The sequence below is a fragment of the Pleurodeles waltl genome, chromosome 8 (assembly GCF_031143425.1).
Source record: "Pleurodeles waltl isolate 20211129_DDA chromosome 8, aPleWal1.hap1.20221129, whole genome shotgun sequence".
NCBI lineage: Eukaryota > Metazoa > Chordata > Amphibia > Caudata > Salamandridae > Pleurodeles > Pleurodeles waltl.
In genome coordinates this window covers 404895160-404915755 of record NC_090447.1, presented here as the reverse complement: position 1 = coordinate 404915755, position 20596 = coordinate 404895160, and the positions used below count along the sequence as shown (strand labels likewise).

The window sequence follows — 20596 nt, the reverse complement described above, 5'->3', positions numbered from 1 at the left end:
CAATTCATCCGTGTACAAATACCATGTGTGTTTCAACTACAATTTATTATTGCATTTGTGGGAGTATACAGTCACCTGTAGTTGCCCTCTTACTAGATTCAACCACCTTGACGTAAAACAATTGTATTATACAAGATGAAGTCGGCAGGTATCCAGATGATAAGGAACAAATCACAGAGTGAAAGAGAAGATGTTCTAGAGGATAACAGTCTCGTAGGAGAAGGAGTTTATCGACCAGGAGCTGTAAATCTATATGTTTTGGGTTTTTCGCTCTTAATAGGCTGACCTAGTATAGGAGGTCAGAGTGCTACACGCCGGGGGCCCAGCTCATGAATATTCATGAGCTGGGGAATGGGATCAGTGCCTTTAATGCACCCTCCCTGTCTGTCTTGTCTCAATCTTGAGTTGAAAAGCCACTGGATTTTCAGTTAGCAGAAGGCATGGCGTCACTGCAAAAAAGTGTTTCCATTTCTATTACATTAAAAAATATATATATGTTTGATTTTTATTCAGGAGTCTTTGTTCCTTTTTTCATAACACTCATTACACTGTGCTTTGTTAGCAAGTAATAAACCACAGTAGGTCAATGTAACATATTTCTACACTGGATTTCAAGTTTCTATGTACACCACCGATTTATAAGTTTCGAGTATTGTTTAGTAATTCATCATTTTGAACAACACACTTAGAAAAATAAAGTTCCATAACATACAATCCCAAAGTGTTTGATTTAGCTTACTCATATTCCGAACTTCTAATTATCATCGGGGGGGGGGGGGTGTAACTGTTGAGAACTAGATTGCTAAACATGACTAAACTAAATACTAAATCTCTTAAATCAGATATTGGCAAAGCCAAGGGGTCTGGCTTGCATTGTGAGTACCATTTAAAGTATTCAAAAAAGTCTGCTGCTGTGAATTTTTTTTTATAAAAATCATATACAATGCATCTGTGAGATGAAAAATTGAATGGGTAGAGTTTCAGTCTACTTTAGATATATGGAATAGTCCCTGATAAAGTACAATACTAGCTTTCTGAGGGAGGGGTAGTTTGATAAACAGAGTGGAATGATGCACTGAACAGTCAATGGCACGAGGTGAGAGAGATATACCCTTGTAGATGGAGCCACATTCACTCTACGTTTATTGTAAAGTATGGGTTACAGTAGATCTTTCAGGTGCACTCTGTCAAGGTATACCTAAAATGGTTGTGAGAAACAAAGTGAATAAGTCAGTAGATCAGAACGTGACAAATAAAGATCCATACATTTGTCAGAACATCGTTAGAATCTTTTTGTTGTGACCTTGCACTAACCATCCTCTCTCTGAGGAGTGATCCCAACCTGTACTTAGAGACACCTATTCTTTAGGTGTGGCTTAACCGTTCTGCATTTGTCGACCTATTGTTACCATATCGTGTACATGCCTATAAAGTGGGATTTGTCTCCAAATGGAAGAGTATTGCTCTCTCCCTTCATGCAGTTGGCTGTTTCATTCATGATTCTACCTACCAGGAAATGCTTCCACTGAGTGCAAGAGGGAATAGTCAACATCCTATATGTATACTTAATCATCAGGGTGATAGTCACATTCAACTTTCCAATATGCATTTATAAAGAACAAACACGCTTTCCTGCCTTCTTCCGAGCATTGTCGAGGCAAGGACTGCCTTTAATGTGATAAACAGCATTTCAGTGCGCAGTGCATGCAAGCAAGAATGTCTGTGTTTACATGCATTGGTACATTAAAACAGAGCTATTGGTGGTGCCAGTGATTGTTAATAAAACTGTGCAGCTGAGATAAGAAGTTCTTAGAAAAATCACTTTTAGTTAGTACCTTTCCTTTGGGACAAAATCTCTCTCTCTGCGTTTCGTTTCGCTACAGTGAATAATTAGGCAATATAGACCCTACCTAAGGATAGTATCTCCTGTCGGTTCATTGCTGAGCGGGAGCCATGAGAGAGTTTGGTCATGGCTTTCTTAACGTGACTGCACATTCTATTGATTAGATAACCTTCACTGCTCAGAGCAACTTCCCAGAAGTCTTCTTCTTTACAATTAGTATTTGTAAGGGGATTTTACTGGAGTTATGCTACATTGTTTTCATTACGAATACATCTTTTGTTCCTGATCATGTCAGTCATTCGAACTGCTTATTGTTTCACTGTTTGTTATTTAGTACAAAATATAGTTGTAAGTGGAAGAAGGCCTGGGGATGAAAATAAAGAATGTTCCAAAATCAGAACCTTTGATGAACGAGTGATGTCTGGGTATAACAAATCCTTCGTGCTTTTTTGGTTATTTACATTAAAAAAGACTAACTATGCCTATTGTGCTTGTTTATCACGGTGGTATTTATGTTTGATCCCCCTTCCTTTATTCTTTTGTGGGCCTAGAATAGTCGGTCAGTAAACTGATGCATAAAGTTCTTAGTAGAATATTTGACTGTTTAGATGTTTGTGTAAATTGCCAGGCACACAAAAAGGTATGAATAGTTATAGCCAAGATAAAGGGCAATGGCACTGCCATTTAGACTGAAAATTACGGCTTGATAGATTGATTGTACTGATTGCTTTTATGTATTGCTTCATACCACTGATTAGGTGCTGAAACACATTAGTGGACGGCTATCACCCTGCACTGTAGAGTGTGGAATTACAGGGTGGCCTATGTAGTAAGCGCTTTGACTGTGTACATACTGAAGCAAGAGTGTCAAGCTCCAGTTTGATAGGGAATCGGTGGAGGCATGTCAAAAAGAATGGGTCTTCAATTTCTTCCCCACTGATGAGTGAGCTTCAACTTTTTTGAGCGAGTCTTCTAGGGAATAAGATATCCTCAGGCCAGTATGCTACCCATTGACTTTTATGTGTGGTTTCTTTCAAGCATCTAAAAGTGAGGGCTAAAACATTGAGAATCTTCCTCACAAATTATCTTCTGAATAAAACAAATATGTTAACTCCATGCTAGCTGCCAGCGGCTAACTGTCGGATTATTTAATTCCTGTTCAGGTGTCGTCTCACATTTTCGGCTTTTGAATTTTCAGAGCTACCTTATTTCGTAATTACTAAAGTTTCCTGATCATTCTCTTAGACCTCTGGTGTACAGGGTGTTTCTGTAGACCATGTAAGAGAGGGATAGTCATAGTGAGGAAGGATCTGAGAATGTTTGACAAGAATGATATCTCGAAGTTGCATCCATAAGGTTCCTCATTCCCCTGACATGGCACCAAAGCACATGTATGTCGTTTAACAATGGTCCTGTGCTCTCGGAATATTGGCTTTGGTTCCATCACTAGTGTGAATAGCATTGGAGGCTGAGGACATTCCTGTCTCATGCCCCTTCCTATTTCATATTGAGGTTATATGGTCTTTTTTTTAGCTTAACTCAGGATGTTGGGTCAGTTTACAACAGGGGGGTTCACTTTCAGAAACCAGCTCCCAGTCCCACACAGTGGATCTTAGCAAACAGGTGTTACCAGTTTAATGCATTAAACTTCTTCTCTAGGTCGATTGATAGAATTATTGCAACATGGAAGTCACTTGGAGTTCCTTTTAACACTCTGAAAAGGAGCCTTATATTGAGCAAGGTTTTTGTGCCCTCAAATAAATCCATTTTGGACTTTATGTACAAGCGTAGGTAGTAAAGGCAGAAGACTGTTTGCCAGGCTCTTGCTAAGTATCTCGTAGCCCGAGTTCAGGAGGAACAATGGTCTATCGGATTCCATGTTTAGCTGGTCTCTAATGTAGTGAAATACATTTGCATCAATCTCACTACCAATATGTCTGTATATATCATGTAAAATTCCACCTGCAGCCGGTCTGACCCAGGGACTTCCCCATGTAGCATCTTTTTTAGGGAGTCTTTAGTCTCGGTTGCTATTACAGAGCAGCCTGGCTTTTGAAAGCCGCTTAGGGAATGCTGGTCAGGTGAGCCATATCAGAATATACATCTATTCCATCGAAGGCACCGTATAATCTGGTACAGTGGGGCAACGAACGCTGCATATACTTCATTCTGGGTGCGAGCGAGTTTCCCATTGCCACCTTGACCTCCACTACTGACACTCCCCTTCTGTTTTTTTATGTAACCAAGCACTTAATTGCTCTGGTTTATCACCGTTCATGTGTATGGGACATAATCTAAATAGTATGAGCAATAGAGGCTTTCCATTTTTGTGGCACATTTCTTCTGTGCAAGCACCAATACTTTTATTTTGGTGTGGGATCCTGCACTACCAACTGTTACAGGTCATGAAGCCTGCAGTCATGGGCAAGTCATTCTCGCTCAAACAGTTTCTTGAGTCCCACCATTCAATAATACACCGTCAGTAGTATATGGCAGAAGGCTGTTTGCTAGGCACTTGTAGAAGCATTACCCACTGCTCCAGTTCATGAAGCTTATGATCGGGCAAGTAATTGTCATTCAGGCACTTTCCTGATTCCCATCACCTCCTTAATATGAAGCTCATCTATATTAAAGGCTACCATTTTGTTAAAGTATTGGAGGTCATTCCCTCATTTTCAGTGAAATAAATAATGGTTGTCTCACACGTGTATTCCCTAAACAGCTAAACGCACTACCATGAGTATGGAGTTCTGCAGCCTCCAGGTGGCAGCAGTGGAGTGTGATTGGACAGTACCCTTACCAATTTGGGGAGTAGGAGCATGTGTAAGCACTCAAACGTATATACCTCCAAGAATCCATGAACTTTCAGTTCATCATCCAGAAGCCAATTCCCTAGCTGTCTTTTCTGTCACGATGCCGTACAGCTGGGGGCAAGAGCTATTAAGATGGAAAAGATCTCACCATGGTATTGGACATGTACCCCTATACTGAGTGCCAAACTGTACTGATGTCTGGATCGCTAATGGTAGTTTTGTTATCGTATGGAAACATGGATGGTACTTGTGAGCCATGAAATATGCCAGTCTCACGGATTGCAATCTTATTGGACCAGAGAGGGTGTCCAAAACACTGCCCTCATTGTCAAAAAATAGTCATCTGCCAAGCAGCCAGATGGGCTGTGTGAGGCGGAGAAGCTCTGCACGACTTCTGTCTGTGACTAGGACTGTGAGCCAAGGCTTGCTTTGGCTCCCTGCTGGGTGAGGGGACATCACGCAGAGCACGCAGTCTGAAGCACCAGCACATGTCTGCCGAACCATTGTGCCCTGTGAAGAAGGGGAGAGCATTGGAGGGAGCGCAATCTAGTCCAATAGACTCCCGGTGTGAATTGTGAGGAGACCAAGAGGAGACGGCTGATGCACTGATTGGGTCATTGCCCATGTGTAGGCTTAAGTCACGAGCCCCATATGCCAGGAGAGGGCCGCCATGAAGACAGCCATGTAAAGTTTGCCATACGATAAGGGCAGAATCCTGTGCTGCACCTTTGTGATGACTCCATATGCTACAAGGGGCTGTGATGGCAAACACTGCCTTGTGGAAAGGGCTGGACCCTGAATGCTAGGCCACTGTAGTATGGACTGATGTGCTGTAAAGGCATAAGCATTGTGTAGCTGTGACACAGCAAACCTGTATGCCAGAAGGACCTGCTGGAAGTAATTGAACCATGTGGACCGGGCAAGAGCCCACAACCTGTGAGAAGCGCAGACCAGTAGGTCACCCGGAGCAATAAGGAGTGCATCTGACCTCACTCTGTTGATCAAGTGTGGATGCTGTATAAGTATTGCTGCCTCGACAGGATTGAGATCCAGATTATCAGAATCACCTCCCTACTCTTGGGAAGTATAGACACTTACCCTGGAGACGTAGTACAGAAACACCTCAGATTGCTGCTGAAGCATGACCAAGTATGCTTAGAGAAGAATCTGCACCTGCGGAGTGCGGCAATGATGCTTGCGTGCAGCAACTCACCTGAGCAGTACCGTAGTTGTTGAGAGTGCCCATGGACAGAACACCCTCTGCAACGCTGCATGCTTCCTGTCTCCCTGAGTGAGTAAGGCTTGTGCCAGGCCTACCGCGCCCTGGGGAACTTGCTACTAAGAGCACTGAGGTGCTAAGACACTTTTGACTGTAATCGAAGAGTGAGAGTGGACTCTTGAATTAAAGGCCTACTAGTGAGCATTCCCTTGATGTGGCCACAAGTAAATGGGGAATAAACTCAATCACATTGCAAGGAACTGGTGGGAGAGGGACAATCAAACACTACTCAATGGGGAAATGTGCATGTTCACTAATCTGCGTCCACACATCCCCCATGAGCAAGCGTTAGACTGCATGTTCACGTCTACCACTAGGAATGAAGTGGAAAAGGAGTACTTGACCCAGTTGCCTCAGGATCCATAGTAGGCCAGGCCCCGGGAAATCAGGAGTAAAAGGCCTCAACCCCCAAGCTTATGCCAAGTAACTGGGGCATGCCACGAGGCCCTATAAAAGGGGTTCTTACCGGAGCGATATAGGTCTACTTCTAAAACACAGTTATAGCGCCCTTAGTCTCTGTCCATTCATCAAGGTGGCATCAAAGTGTCCTGTAGAAGTGAGACCTGACTGGAGTGAGGGGTGTAAATTCTACCCAGCTCAATGTCCAACACATCCAGCTTCCCTTTCACTGCTTGAAACATTAATTACAATTTAGACCGAGAGCAATCACCATTTGAATGCATTCTTCATTTATCTCTACAAGATTTCTGCGACTATCATCTTCATTATTTTAGATTCTTAGAACTACTTCCAATTCTTTATTGATTTTATCCACCTTCTTGGCCTCCAGTTTCCTACTACTATCAAATTCTTACAACATCCTGCCAAGTGGCCTCTTTTACCACACATAACTGCATACCACGTTAACAGCTGCACAACACTCTAATTCTACCAGTAGGCTTTCACTCCCACATTGGAAATATCCTTTTGCACTCACCCTACCCCCCATACCTTTTTGCTTAGGCAGATCCTCCCGAGGGGAAAAATATATTTTTCACTGAGTTCTGTGTAAAAGCAGGTGATGTTGGTAGGGGTCGGATTTGATTTTCAAATGACATTTTTTTTATCTTGATATAAGAGCTTTCTATTCAAAGTTACAGTGACATGATCACTTGAGGTCGTTAGGAGGAACATTAGCAATGAGCATTCTTTGACATTCTAGATTTAATTTAAGATTAGTTTAGCTTTGGGTCTTGATACAGCTATGATGTTGCCATTTTAGAAGTTCGACGGATGGTTTTGCATACAGTGCACTGCCATGAAAAACGCTTAGATGTGGTCCAAATAGTTTGGTAAAGATGCTTATGAGGGTGACTAGAAGAACTCTGTGGAATATATAGTCCAGGTTGTGACCTTTAGTGCAACAAGGAGATGTGATATATGTGAAAGCACAGACTTAGACACTGAGAGCTTAGATGATGGAATTTAGAAGTTGAGGTCACTCCACTTTAGAATTTGGCCTCATGTGTGAGCCAAGTTAACTAATGAAGGAAATTAGCAAGGATCTGAGAAGTATTGGAGAAGTGCTAACAGGGTCGTTTTTTCTTAGACATGATGAGACAGTGAGATATTTAGGACCATTATTTAATCTCTCAGTAGTATTTATGTTTGCAGGTGAGTGATTATAGTAAAGGTTAACCATTGCTAGATTACTGTTTCTGGAACTCTTGAGGTGAGTCTGTTCAGTACCTTCATACAGTTGTCTGATGAGATGAGCTGAGGTGAATGTTGGAGTTCTCTGGCGCCAGCCCGGTCCCCTGGGGTAGTTGCTCATCCATTCCTTGTTTTTTGGCACTGTGGTATTTTTAATCCTGTAAGGACAAAATCTGGACTGGATGAGCTACTTACATATGGAATCCAGACGCTTCAGAGTTCTGGGATAGGTCCGGTCAGAGATGCATAACGCATGTTTTGTATAAATTAAAGGTGTTGTTTGTTAATCGAAGGCTTGGCTGGTGAGTATTGGATCTGGTGGTAGCAGGGAATTAAGGCCAACTGTTTATGAACAATATGAATATAGTGCATGCCAAGATGAAGCAACGTTGCTCAATCGTCCTGTTTGTATTTACAACCTCTGTCCAGTTCCTGTTTTCCTCTTCAGTCAAAAAGATAGAGGGTAAATGGCTTCCATCATACGCTGTGTAGGGCTGAGAGTCTGAGCCGGAGTAGCTAGTCCTTTGTGTGTCGGAAAGGAAGCTTGAGATGTCATCTTTTATGGCGCAGCAAAGCACAGAATCTGTGCACACTTAGCAGTTTCGGGGTTTCTTAGGGGTTGGCATTTGTCTCATCAGATTACAGGCAGTGTGGTGTCAGGGTGGATCCTGCCTGCAGAGCGTCACAGGGCCGGAGCCTGTGCAGCACAATAACAGAGACCTCGAACGCTAGGAGGGGGCGCTTTGGTATGGACTGATGTGCTGTAAAGGCATCCGCCTTTACAGTATAAATCTCTGTGAATCGGGTCTCATAACCTTATGACTGATGAGCCAGTCACACGATTATGAGAGTTGTTCACATAGCTGGCTCTAGAGGTCTCTGTCGGAGGAGCTCAGCATTTCGGAGGGGTCCTCTCTGCTCACATCATGTCCACAACAGAGCAAGGTCAGCTCAGGGGAAGAAAATCCTCTGCTGTACGGGGATGTGTCTTGTTTTCCTTCTGGCTGCTTCACATGGTGCACAGATGTCGACCAAGTTTTTTGCTAACACAGCCTCGCATAACAAAAGAAAACATGAACTTTTTTTAAATTATGCTTTTCTAAATTCCTCGTTTTTGAGCTTTGCCCTTTTGACAAAAGTGGCGGCCTAAACAGTATTCGGTTTAGCTCCTTATTTGCAAATCATATAATATAGTGTTTGTGCTCTGCTGTGAATTTGTTGGTATTTCCAGCACAACCTGGCACTGTTTCTAAAACTCTATACTCCACCCGTTAAAATAGCGCAAACAACTGTGTGGCAAGAAATCGATATTTTATTATTTAACGTTTTTAAATCTGGAAGATGTGATTCCGTGCAATCAGCCGCCCACTGTTTACTTTAAACTTGAACCAAAATGTCATGTTAACCCCCAGTACTTGGTTCAATCTATTCTTTAACCACCATGTACAGCTGCTGCAGCTCTTTAACATTTTACTTTGAATAGCCGGTGTCCACAGTCTGCTCTCCTCCTCTTGCTCTAGAGGTGTAGTATCCCTATATATCTCCTCACGCTAATAATCAAAAGTCGCTTGGGGATAACCCTCGATTCTACCCACAGTCTCACAGTACACACGAACCAAATTTCTACCTTCAGCCGAGCCAGTCAGTAAATGAATCCGCCAAACTGCTGACGCCTGTTTAAATCATTGGTTCAAGCCCCTGCTGTCTCCAGGTCAGACTTCACAAATGTCATTGTAGCAGGTGCTGCACAGTCCTCACTTAAACCGCTCAGAAGAATACTCCCTTTGGCTGCAAGACTGATCGTGGCCACGAGAAAATGTAACCACATCACCCTGCATATCTCACGACTTCCTTTAGCTTCGAACAAAAGCTAAGAACAATTTCTAATTAAGCAGTCTCTTCTGCTAATATATTTTTCTGAAGGATTCACCTTACTTACCTGATCTGTTCTCCATACCGGGCACCCATGAGCCCTCAGAAACCCAGACTGCATACAACTAAATTAACATGATGCAGATCTAATTTTTCCCAGAAGCACTTCTTCACTTGTGTCACATCCACCACCTCAAACTCTCTGCTGTTTGACAGTTGCACAAAATCCACCGTTATCACTTTCATAAAGCACTTAAAACTCAACTTTGATGCTTCTCCTTACGCTGGTGCTGCTTCTGGTCCTAAAACTTAGCACTGATCTACCAGACTATCATTGTAACCTGTGATGCACTCTATAAGTGCCATGCGAGATCCAAACTTCTTCTCTTGTATATCCTAGTCAGAATGTTCGTATGTAGTGCAATCAACTGAGTTAACTGTGGGCCACCCTAGACCCCCTTGATGCAGAAGCACGAACTCTGTTAAATACCTAACCGAATAAATAAATGCTGAAATGTGTGCTTGTCATTTTCACCTCAATATTTCCTCTTACCTTGAGGAGATGATCTCTTTATAGATCACTGGCTCACGGCATAGGCCTCAATTCACCAAGCTTAGCCTGTGAGTAATTGTTCCTTACATCTTCTCTAATTGTGACTTAATTGTACATTTTTAGGAGTAAAACACTAACAGAATAAATCTTTGTGAATCAGGTCTTTTGTTCACATACCTCACCACCATCACTTTCTGATCATTTTCTTACCACTCAGTACTCCTCCTCCATCTCCTCGGCATTTTGACCCTTGATTATCATAGCAACCCTGTAACAACCTTGTGTGGAGTTTGAATGAATAATGATGCTGTGAACTGTGATACTACAGAAGGTGATGTGAGTGAGTGCTCCAAATGGCATGCAGTTATTGGAGGGTGGTAACTGTGGCTGGAGTGAGAGATTTCCAGCTCCTTGTAAAGCATGTAGTGACGATTTATCTGTATTCTGTAACAATAATTGTGAAACTTCTTTTCTGTGTCTGTGTGGGGACTTGAGCATTATAGCTCCTTTGATGGATGCCCCCTCCTTCCTAAGAACTGCCATCAACCTGTGCACCTTTAAAATACGCCTCCTTAAGCTTGAGGAGTCCCCTTAACCCCACAACCTATGACCTCCCGCACAAGGAATATCCCGAACACGCTGTATTCTTGTATTTTCTCGTTGGCGCCCACTCTAACATTGAAATTTCTTTTACAATTAATAATAACTACTGTGGGCCTCATTCTAAGGTCCTCGCACCTTCTGATGAAATAATACTGCACCAGGAAGCCCCCTTACTGTGTGGTATGTTAATTACCAGATGTAATATTACTGCTGCATTACAGGTTCACCCCTAGGGAATGTAAATAACCTCAGTAATTGGTGTTTGTGCAATGGTTCCGGCATGTTTTCTTCATTTTTGGCACTTGTTCCAAGGCTCCTTTCGTCAGGATTTTCCATTAAAATGCATGCAGCAAACATTTGCCATATGATGTCACTGCAAGACTGGTAATTCTGATTCAGCAGGTAACTCCTGTTACTAGCTGAGTCGGGGTACTATCCTGACTGTTAAAGAGACCCTAATTCCTAAATACCGTTTAGTGCAAGCATGCTGTATATAATTTCTATTTGAGATGCTCTGTTAAAATAAGAATAAAAATACAATTTCTTGCACCAAAGCAGTTGGTAGAGAAGCACAGGGCTAGCAAGTAGTGACAATGGCAGTGGTGTAGCAAGGGAGCCATGGCAGCGATGGGCATCGCAGATTTCAAGTCCTAATTGGGGTAGGGTGGGCTCCTTACACCACTTCTGGTGAAGCACTGGCTACACTAGCAATAGCTTTGCCTCTGCATTATGGGCCTTGTAGCTTTTACCTTCTTTTATTGTCTATGGATAATTTAAGCTGAAGAACCCATTGAGAAAATCGTCCAGATCGTGTAGATGCACACATTAGAGGACAGACTGGAGTTGCAGATATTTTTTATGGGTAAATGCTGTTGATTTGTGAACCAGGAGAAGGACATTTTAGTAGTTTATTGGGTAAGGCAGCCAGGGGAGAGATGTGCAGGATTTGGTACCGGAAGTTTGCAATGCTTGCAAACCATTACTCTATTATTTAATAGCATCTCTGATAATACGCATGATTCTCTTGGTGTTCTGTCTTAAGAACTTGATGGGGCACATCAAACCTTGTCTTTATACATATACATATTAGTTTAATTAGGAACATGTTATATATGTGTGTGTATGTGTGTGTGTGTGTATATATATATATATCATACACAAAGTATTTCTTTGGGAAACAACTAGCATATAACAGAGCTGGCGAGGTGGCAGAATACAGTATATTTTCACGCAAACCCTAAGTGGAGGCATTGTTAGCGCTGTACTGTTTCCGTAGTGGTGCGGAGGCAGAAAAGACAAGGGGGTTGGATTGATTGTAGGCGGTTTGCATAAGTGAGCAGTGATGAAGCCAATGAGAGGTTTCATAGTCCAGATCTCAGGAATGGCAGGTTGATCCTCGGTTATGCTGTAGCAGGAATATGTTGAAGAGGTAAGTTTTCCTCTCTGTTCTTGATAAGTGGAGGGTGGGCAAAGCATATCCTGTAGATGGATATCATTCCAAAGCCTTGGATGTAGATGGTTAATGGTTATTCTTAACTATTGTTGTTTAATGCATTGTCTTCTTTGTTCATGAGGAATAAGAGTTTTCTTGGCATTAGCGCTTTATAGTTCCCACAGTGAGATATCAAGCAGTTGCCTTTGTTATGGGGTAGCCAGTAAAGCTTTTTGAGGGTCTTTAATTGGAATGATGTGATCCGCTTGGTTTTGACCTCTGGCTAGTTCTGCTACTGCATTAAGGACTGCTTTTATGAGTGCCCGAGAAGCCTGTTAGAAACCCTTCAGAATCGAAATTCCCACTTTCCAGATGTATAAGTGTGAGCACTTGAAGGGTGGCCAGGAAGTTGTTTCTTTTGGTAAGTAGAGTTTTTCTTACCTGTGGAGTGTGACTTGATGTCAGGCGGTCTGTGTTACCTCTGTGACCCTGAAAGTGGAATCTAAGGGATTTGTCCCAGAGGGTCTTGAAGAAGGAGAAGGCCTTGGTTATATGGCTTCAAGACACATTTGGGTTTGTTGGTGGTGCATGTCGGAGGTCACTAGAACAAAAGTTTGTAGGCTTGAGTATCGAAGTACAACTGTGAGGGTCTTTGAACCAGTTTTCATCATTGGTTTTCATTAAGTTTGGAAAGTTTTGAGTACCGTTACCGCTCTGATTTATGTTGATGCTTTGGTTGACTCATCTGAGAGGTTCAGGATAGACCTTGAACATTATTGAGGCTACAATGAACACATGCAACAGGGTGGTGGTGACCCTTTGATGGGGTTGTCAAAATAAACTGGGGTTGGTTTGTTGCGAAATAAGACATCCATTCTCCTGCTTTGTGCTTCCTGTCCATTCACTTTTTGAAAATAGTGAGAAATATTTGGTTATTCTGAGTGTTTATGGCCACACAATATCTCCCTGGAAGCGTAGGCAGTAGTTGTCAACGTTATTAATATGAGCAGCATTGTTTTGCCCTTGTATGGTTACTGTCTCTTTGATGCAGTGACGCCTGTTTGATGTGTCTGCAGTGCATTATGATGGTCTTTGTACGTTTGGATGTGTATTTCAATAGCGTGAGTATGAGAGACCTTTGAATATGGATTTGCTTTAAATGGTGGGCTACAACAATGGACCCAATTCAGGTAGGAAAGTGTAAAAGCAACAGTGGAGTTCTACACCTCTGCTTGAACATATATTTAACCTTTTTTGCCGTGCACAACAGAAGTAATAGCATACCTGGGAGCCCCATCTGGGGCAGGCTTCCAGGAGTACTTGTTCGTGCGCCAAGTGACATTTTTAAGGGGCAGAATTGTATATAGCATACATTCTCGCCAAGTGGGAAAGCAGACAAGTGTACAAAAGCACATTATTTTTATTTTTTCCTCTTCTAGGAAAACAGATATGATACCATATACTAACTAGCATCAGCACAGGCAACCCATATGAGCAAAAATGATAAGAAACGTGTAGATGGGCTTCGATAACCGGACTGCCTCATGTACCCTCTTATAATCATTGTCAATTATGAAATCAAATGATAAAACATTAAAAAACATGAATTGTGATTTCTTCATCACCTATCACAGCTACATTGACAGTAAAATAAATACATAAAAAAGAGACATAATATGGTGGACAGTGGACTCGAGGACATGCTAGCCCATGATCATGTATGCAGTTTTTCCTTTTTCGTGCATTTCATTTTCTTTACTTAGCGATACAGTGATGTCAGCTGTGCAAAATGGTAATCCTTAATAGCATGTGATCCTTAATGATGTGTTTTGATATGAATCTTGCTCCTTCATAAAGATCCTGTTTTTAACTCTCACCAGTCTCCAGTCCCCCCCACCCCCCCCCAAAAAAAACACATAATAAAAATACATGTACTTACATGGCGAAGTGCTTTCCAACACACCTCTTCATGCATTGTTCTTTTCAAACGTCCATCAAGTTTTGCTTCCATCATCAACAACGCACAACCTGACACAGTGAGTAAGTCCACTTCATCCATTGGCTGTCTTGCACTGTGGATGAGAGCATTTTCCCTTATCACATGTCCACAGCCATCTGCAAAGGAGTGCACTTTACTGCTAGGCTGCTAGGTTACTCTTTTATTTTTCTATTTATGCCACTTCATTTGGCACATTGCACGCATTTGCACAAAAGAATAAATAAACAAAATGGCAGGCTTGCCAAGTCAAGATGTATTGGCTTTCCCTGTATATGTTTCCATCATACTATGGAGTTTAGCTCTTTCACTTAGTTTTCTGCCATCAAATACCAAATTGCTCACTATCTTTGAACTAAATAGGATTCCTAAATGAGTACACTGCAGATTGTGTCTAATGTGTTTAAAATAAAAACTGCAAACTTAGGGCCTCATTTAGCGGTGGGCCGTAACTGTCCTCCTCTCACCAATAATAGGCTGATGTTCCATTGACATACCTCTTTGCCCCGCCCCCCCGTCACATTTAGAGGTGGGGGAATGACTGAATTTCGAAAAACAACAACACCTTCCATGAAAATATCCTTCTGTAATGGCCGCAAATCGTAACTAAGCCATGCAGGTCACTGCAGAGGCGAACCTTTACGAAACCAGGGATTTGGCAGCCCACTTACCTTGTGCTAAATGATCCCTTTAGTATTTGAGTTTGTTAAAAACACCAAGTACTATTTCGTCCTCCCCCCCCCCCGCCCCAATGCTTCCTGAACAATATAACAGTCAAAACATGCTTTACAGTAGAAATGTAATACTTAACCAAAGAATAGTTCTCAACGTCTTTTAACACGTTGGGTATCCCTTCTATTGTTCAGTTGTTATGCACCACATGAAGAAGAGGTTCTAGTCACACTAGGTAAATATAGATAATGTCTCAACGGTAAATACCTAAATGATACATTTACACTGTTGCTGCTATTATATAAAGTCTCAATATACTTCTGTTTTTCAGGCATGAGAGAAAATATGTGGAGAGATACTGGAAAGATGTGCGAGTAGGAGACTTCGTACAGCTACGTTGCAATGAAATAGTCCCAGCAGATATTTTGCTGCTGTCTTCCAGTGACCCTGACGGCCTGTGCCACATTGAAACTGCCAACCTTGATGGGGAGACAAACTTGAAACAAAGGCAGGTCGTGAGGGGTTTCTTAGAACTGGTAAGTGAGTATGCTATTTTTCCTTGAAGGTATTCTGCAGGCGCATCTCTTGTAAAACACATGTTGAATGTTACTATGCAGAAAATGTCCAGATGCTTCTTTAAATACATGAAAGTGGAGATCTAGCTCCATTTCAAATATCACCCTTCTCTAATTGTGTTTTTTTTTGTGTGAGCAGTCAGACAAGCTAAAGTCACTTAGCGCCCTCTTCATTCCACCATGATGTTCCTTCCGAAGTAGCAGCTCACGCGGTTTCTGCTGTATTTTTCCCTTCAGAAGATGTTGAACCCTCTCATTGAAAGCGTGAGGCTAGACCCAACTATCAAGTCTCAATAAAATTAGTAAAAGGACTAATTTCTGCTCATTTTGACCCCATCAAGTGATGACCATTGATGCAGCTCCTTTTCAATCAAGGAAAGAGAGACATTGAACTAACTCTTCTCCATGATGCAGGAGCACTGACCTACAGAAGAATGTGCACGAGGAGAGCATTTTTCCTTGAAGTAGGTGTATCAAAAATGACCTTCCTGGCTCCTGAATGGTGTAATGAAGCCATCATATGTGAAGCGGTGCAGACGCACCAGAACGTGGTATCATGATAACGTTCTAAGACCCAAAATACTCGGAAGTACAGGGTAGTCTTGTGGCAAGTGTTGCTTGCGTCACTGTACCTCAGCGACTGGCTTCTATTGCTTATATCAGTGCCATGCCAATACCTTTTAGGCTTTTTAACGCTTTGGGGAAGTGAGGCCAAACATTCAGTGGTTATTCTTTGAGAGTGATTTAATTTCAGAACTCCAACACCAGCACTGGAACAACATTTAGAATGTCCTCTCGGTGCTAGTTCTTTAGAAAGGAAATACGTCCCTTATTTAAATATGAACACAGTATAACTAAATTGCAAGCACTGAAATCTCCATGCAGACGCACTTTTGATCTTAGATCTTTCATCTCCTGCAGTGTCTACTGCTCACAAGGGCATAGGGGAGGTGGACATTGAAGGCCACAGTGTTCAACTTTCTTTTTAGCAGTGGTTAAGCTTAATTTCGGATTATGATATATACATATATTTTGGTTCTGACAATTCGATGTGCAATCTTACCTGCTTGGGGCAGTGGTGCACTGGCTGTGGTGTACGATGCCTTGGTATGCCCCAGAGATTTCTTGAGCTCTTTGTTAGAGAGTCAGAAGGAACTCTCACCACGGAGAGATCTAAAGAAAGAGGCACAGGGGAGCATTCTCTAGTCAGGTAGGAAGGCCAGTGTCAGCAGTATTGTGTTGAAGCCACAGGTTCCTCTCACCTGCAACAGGCATCATGGCAGTTTTGAAAGTACTTGGTCCTGTGGAACTCACATTTGAGTTCAAGCATGTTTTCCGCTCTTGTAATAGCCTACCCTGTCCTCAGGTTGCAGCAATGGCAGGCGTCTTCCTCAGTTCAATGGGCTATTGCTGGATCCTGTTTGCAGTCCATCCCTTCCTCTTTGGTAGTGCACGGATCTAGGTGAACTGATTAGCTAGACCCAAGCACTAGTCTATGTTCTACGTTTGTAGAGGTTCGTGCCAGCCCATGCAGTCACTTGGGCAGTGAGGCTACATTGTAACATTTAGAGGAAACTTGCCAAATCCAAGTGCATCTTTGTGTTTGCCCAGTCGTGTGCTGGCAATACATCCGAGAAGACTTGCAGTGCTTTGTGGTTTTGAGAAACATTCCATAATATACTAGTTGGTAGTGAATTTTCCGGATGATTTTCTCCAGCCAGAGATCCTTTCCTTTTCTTGAGGTGGCCTAAGTAAGTACTGGATATGCCCATAGCACATCTTCCTTTTTGCTGTCTCTTTACAGCCAGCTTATTTCAAAGACAACATAATAACCAATACTTTGGGCTTTCAGTCTGCCCCTTGCTCATTGCTTGTCTTTTTCAGCTCTTTGCACATGATTTCATGCCTTTCCTCCCAGTACTTATGTTTGTCATACCCAAAGGAGAACTTAGGCCTTGCCATATTTTGATCAGATGTGTGTACCCTTTCACTGCCAACGTCAAGAAACTAATTTCCGTTTGCATGTTTCTTTAACGTTTGACTGTTAGCACTCAATGAGCGTGCATCTGTTGTTGTCTTTAAGTGTCTGCTCCTTGCTGCCTTCCATTCATTTTTGGTAGCAAGGGGACTTTATAAGATTTGCCCAGAATCACAGGATGTTGAGCCAGAGCCGAGACTCAAACCGTGTTCCCCAGCTCCAAAGTCGGCAGCTCTGGCTCTTATGCTACATCTTCTCCCCTAGTGTTCTTTGTCTGGTGTGTGTTGGGGCAGTTTAGCAATAACTCTTTTTTTTTTTTTTTAAATATACCGCTTGGTGATACATGTTCTGTCATTTCATAGCGCTGGAAAGCAGGTGCCATTCTTAACAAAATCGCCATAATTCATTTGCATCGATCTTGCAGAGCTGAAGAGGTGAAAAAGCTATGTCATGATTGTAATCTGTGACATTCTTATTCTGTCAAGACCTCTGCAGTGGATGCATTAACCAACTGACTTGAGTAGAGCTTAACACTTGGCGATAGCACGTGCTCTTGATAACCTCCGGATGAGGGTCACCAACCAAGCACATAGGTTAGTTCTAGGCAAGAAGATGGCGAAAGGTGTTGTCTCCAAAATGGTGGAAAAGGAGTCATGACTCCAGACTCAAGGACTTCACGGCCTCAAGCTTGATAGCAAATAACATCTAGCCTTTGGATGTTGAGGTTACTAGAACACTTTATTGCATGTCATTATAGAATACACATGTCCATTGGAGGACTGGGAAGGCAGGATCCATGCCAGTCTTGCAGGGTAACCAAAGTGTAAATAAGTTCCATATAAATTATTTTCATGTAATTTATCTTATGTGGATATCAAGAAACTCTGACATGGTTCTGGACCAACCTTGGATTTCCAAGAAAAACAAACATTTAAATCCTTTTCGTAGTAAAAGAAAAATGACAATTAACCATCCTTGTAGGAGCCTCACTGGTCAACACTGGTCTAGGCGAAAAAAACTCTATCATCCAAACCCAGGCTTCCCGCTGTATTCTGAGCGCCAGATGGCAAGGCCAAAACTTCAGATTTTGAGTAGCTACCCAAAAAGAGATACTTCTCAATTCAAAACCCTCAGCCAGTGCACAAATGTATGCACCTAAATGCACCGTCAGGGCCCAGGAGATTCAGGTACACATATCTTTTCTACAGAGTCCAATTCTAAGCCGAGGGCTGTCATGAGACTAATAACCCAAGACAGTACTTTAAATGAATACAGATTATCAGCCCTTCTGTATTTCCATTCAAAACAATGACGCAAGGTCACAGATGGCGCACCTCTGGAGTCTATCCTGTCGGCCCATATACCACTGAAGCTCTGTTTCTCCAATCTGCCCTTATTTGAAGCCTCCTGTTCAGTTAAGCTGCATCTTCTCTATACTGTCACTGTTTTTAAAACTTAGACTGGTAATGCCAATGTAGAGGAATAATTCCTTTAAAAGTTTAACATAGAAATATATGGCTGCCCCCTTTTCTTTGCTCTTAATTCGTTTGACCCCGCTCATTTTCTGGGTTAAATGCCACTAATGTGCCTCTTTGTGGCTTGTTTGGCGCTATGAAAGTTTAGGTAAACACACTAGAAAGGGTTGCATCTCTAGGGTATCACAGCCAGTCTTTAGGATTGAGGTAAAAATACTCTCGAGATGGCGGCCTTGTGTGTCCTCTCTCCTGTAGTGACAGGCCTGGGAGAGTTGCTGTGGCACCTGGCATACATCCACTACACTCCAAACCAAAACACATAGGTAAAAGACATTGTCATTTACAACTCCAATAGCTCTAACTCTCATAAACGTGAGGCCTATTGCATCACAAATGCTTGTTTTACTAGAGTCTGTTTTTCTTCTTTCTTTAGCAATGTTTTTTCAAAGGTTTATGCAGGTTGCTTTATAATCAGTAACTCAGTAACTGTCAAGCTCAGAAAACAAGCTAAATTGACCAAAGAAAAAATCCTAGCCCACTTTAATACACAAAGTGTACAGGTTCCCACAAGCTGTTCTTGTGCACACACACAGTCTCTCTCTCTCGCTCTCTCTCTCTCTCTCCAAACGTGATGTAGTAACCTGTTTATCAAATGAAGTTTTGCTCGCCCTATTTAGGCTCGGGAGAAGCATCAGCTTTCTGCCAATGCAGCCCCAATTGGCTCTGTTGAGAGAAGACTTCCTCCAACGGCTTAATGGAGTAGGGTTAGTTGGGGGAAGCATATTACATCACCCACTCTATTTAGATTGGGGATGTGATGTCCTTTTTTTATGTCCCTCACTGCCAGGTAATGCCTGGTTGTGAGGGTCAGAAAAACCCACAGGTGTAGGGCTGTTAATTGTTTTGTTTTTTTGGTAACTGACTCACACTGGAAGTGTGTTTTTGAAAGACCAAAAGTTTGTTAACATTTGGTGGTCACCTGTCAAAACCGACATCAGGTGTCTGTCACCATACTTTTTGTGCCTTGACAGGAACCGCTGTGACAGCAGTTTCTGTTAAGGTACAGAGCTGACCGCTGAGCCAGAGGTGATCTCTAAATTTAGCAGACAAAATCTCCCTGCGCCACCATCGATGAAGTGGCATCCTTCATTTCTTAGCTCTGCCTCTAAAACATGTCTCGCATAGACCACACTGCAGTGAAGGACTCCCTCAGAGTCTAATTTGAATCTGCCCGTTATGGGAGTATACAAATGCAACTACAATACAGTGCATTACAATGACAGTATTATGCAAATGCATTCTTTCTTATGTCCAGAGTCTCTTACCATGACCTTGAGAGTGGTTTCATCTTAGTTTAAGGAGCAACAATCTCTGCCTAAAAAAAGAGTATATAGAAGTACTAACCATGATAAGAAATCATGGTGTAGAGAGAGTCACTTGTTATTTTTGCTAAAGTTTTTAATATATCATCAACCAACTAATTTTGATGATGAAAGTGAAAAACTGTTCCAAAAATTCAACATTAGAAAGAGGAGGACCTTAATCCATAGAAGTCAGAGCCCTCAAGCATCACAATGGATGTCTGGTATCATCATCGGGACAGACTCCTCGCTAGGCCGGTGCTGCAATGCCTAACGGGCTCCCCGTGGGGGGCTCTTAGCCGTATTGCCGGTGGAATTAAGTATAGGTACTTATGCAATAATGGAGAGAGAATAATAAAATTGGTTATCCATCTAGTTTATTATAATCATGAATTTTAATCAGTTATGCAAAGATGGAGACCAAGGTTAAAAACAAAGGGAGAGACCAAGGTGAGAAATAATGCTCACGTGCTCTCAATCTTTTAGACAAG

General features: G+C 42.2%; 1 protein-coding gene across 1 annotated transcript in view; it reads left to right on the top strand.

Moving 5' to 3' along the window:
• The window catches only part of ATP10A (ATPase phospholipid transporting 10A (putative)), a 1009168-nt gene that overhangs the window by 259778 nt on the left and 728794 nt on the right, over window positions 1-20596 (top strand). The window contains exon 2 of the mRNA XM_069204275.1: window positions 15048-15252. Coding sequence (XP_069060376.1) covers window positions 15048-15252 — 205 coding nt within the window. The remainder of the gene's footprint in view (window positions 1-15047; window positions 15253-20596) is intronic.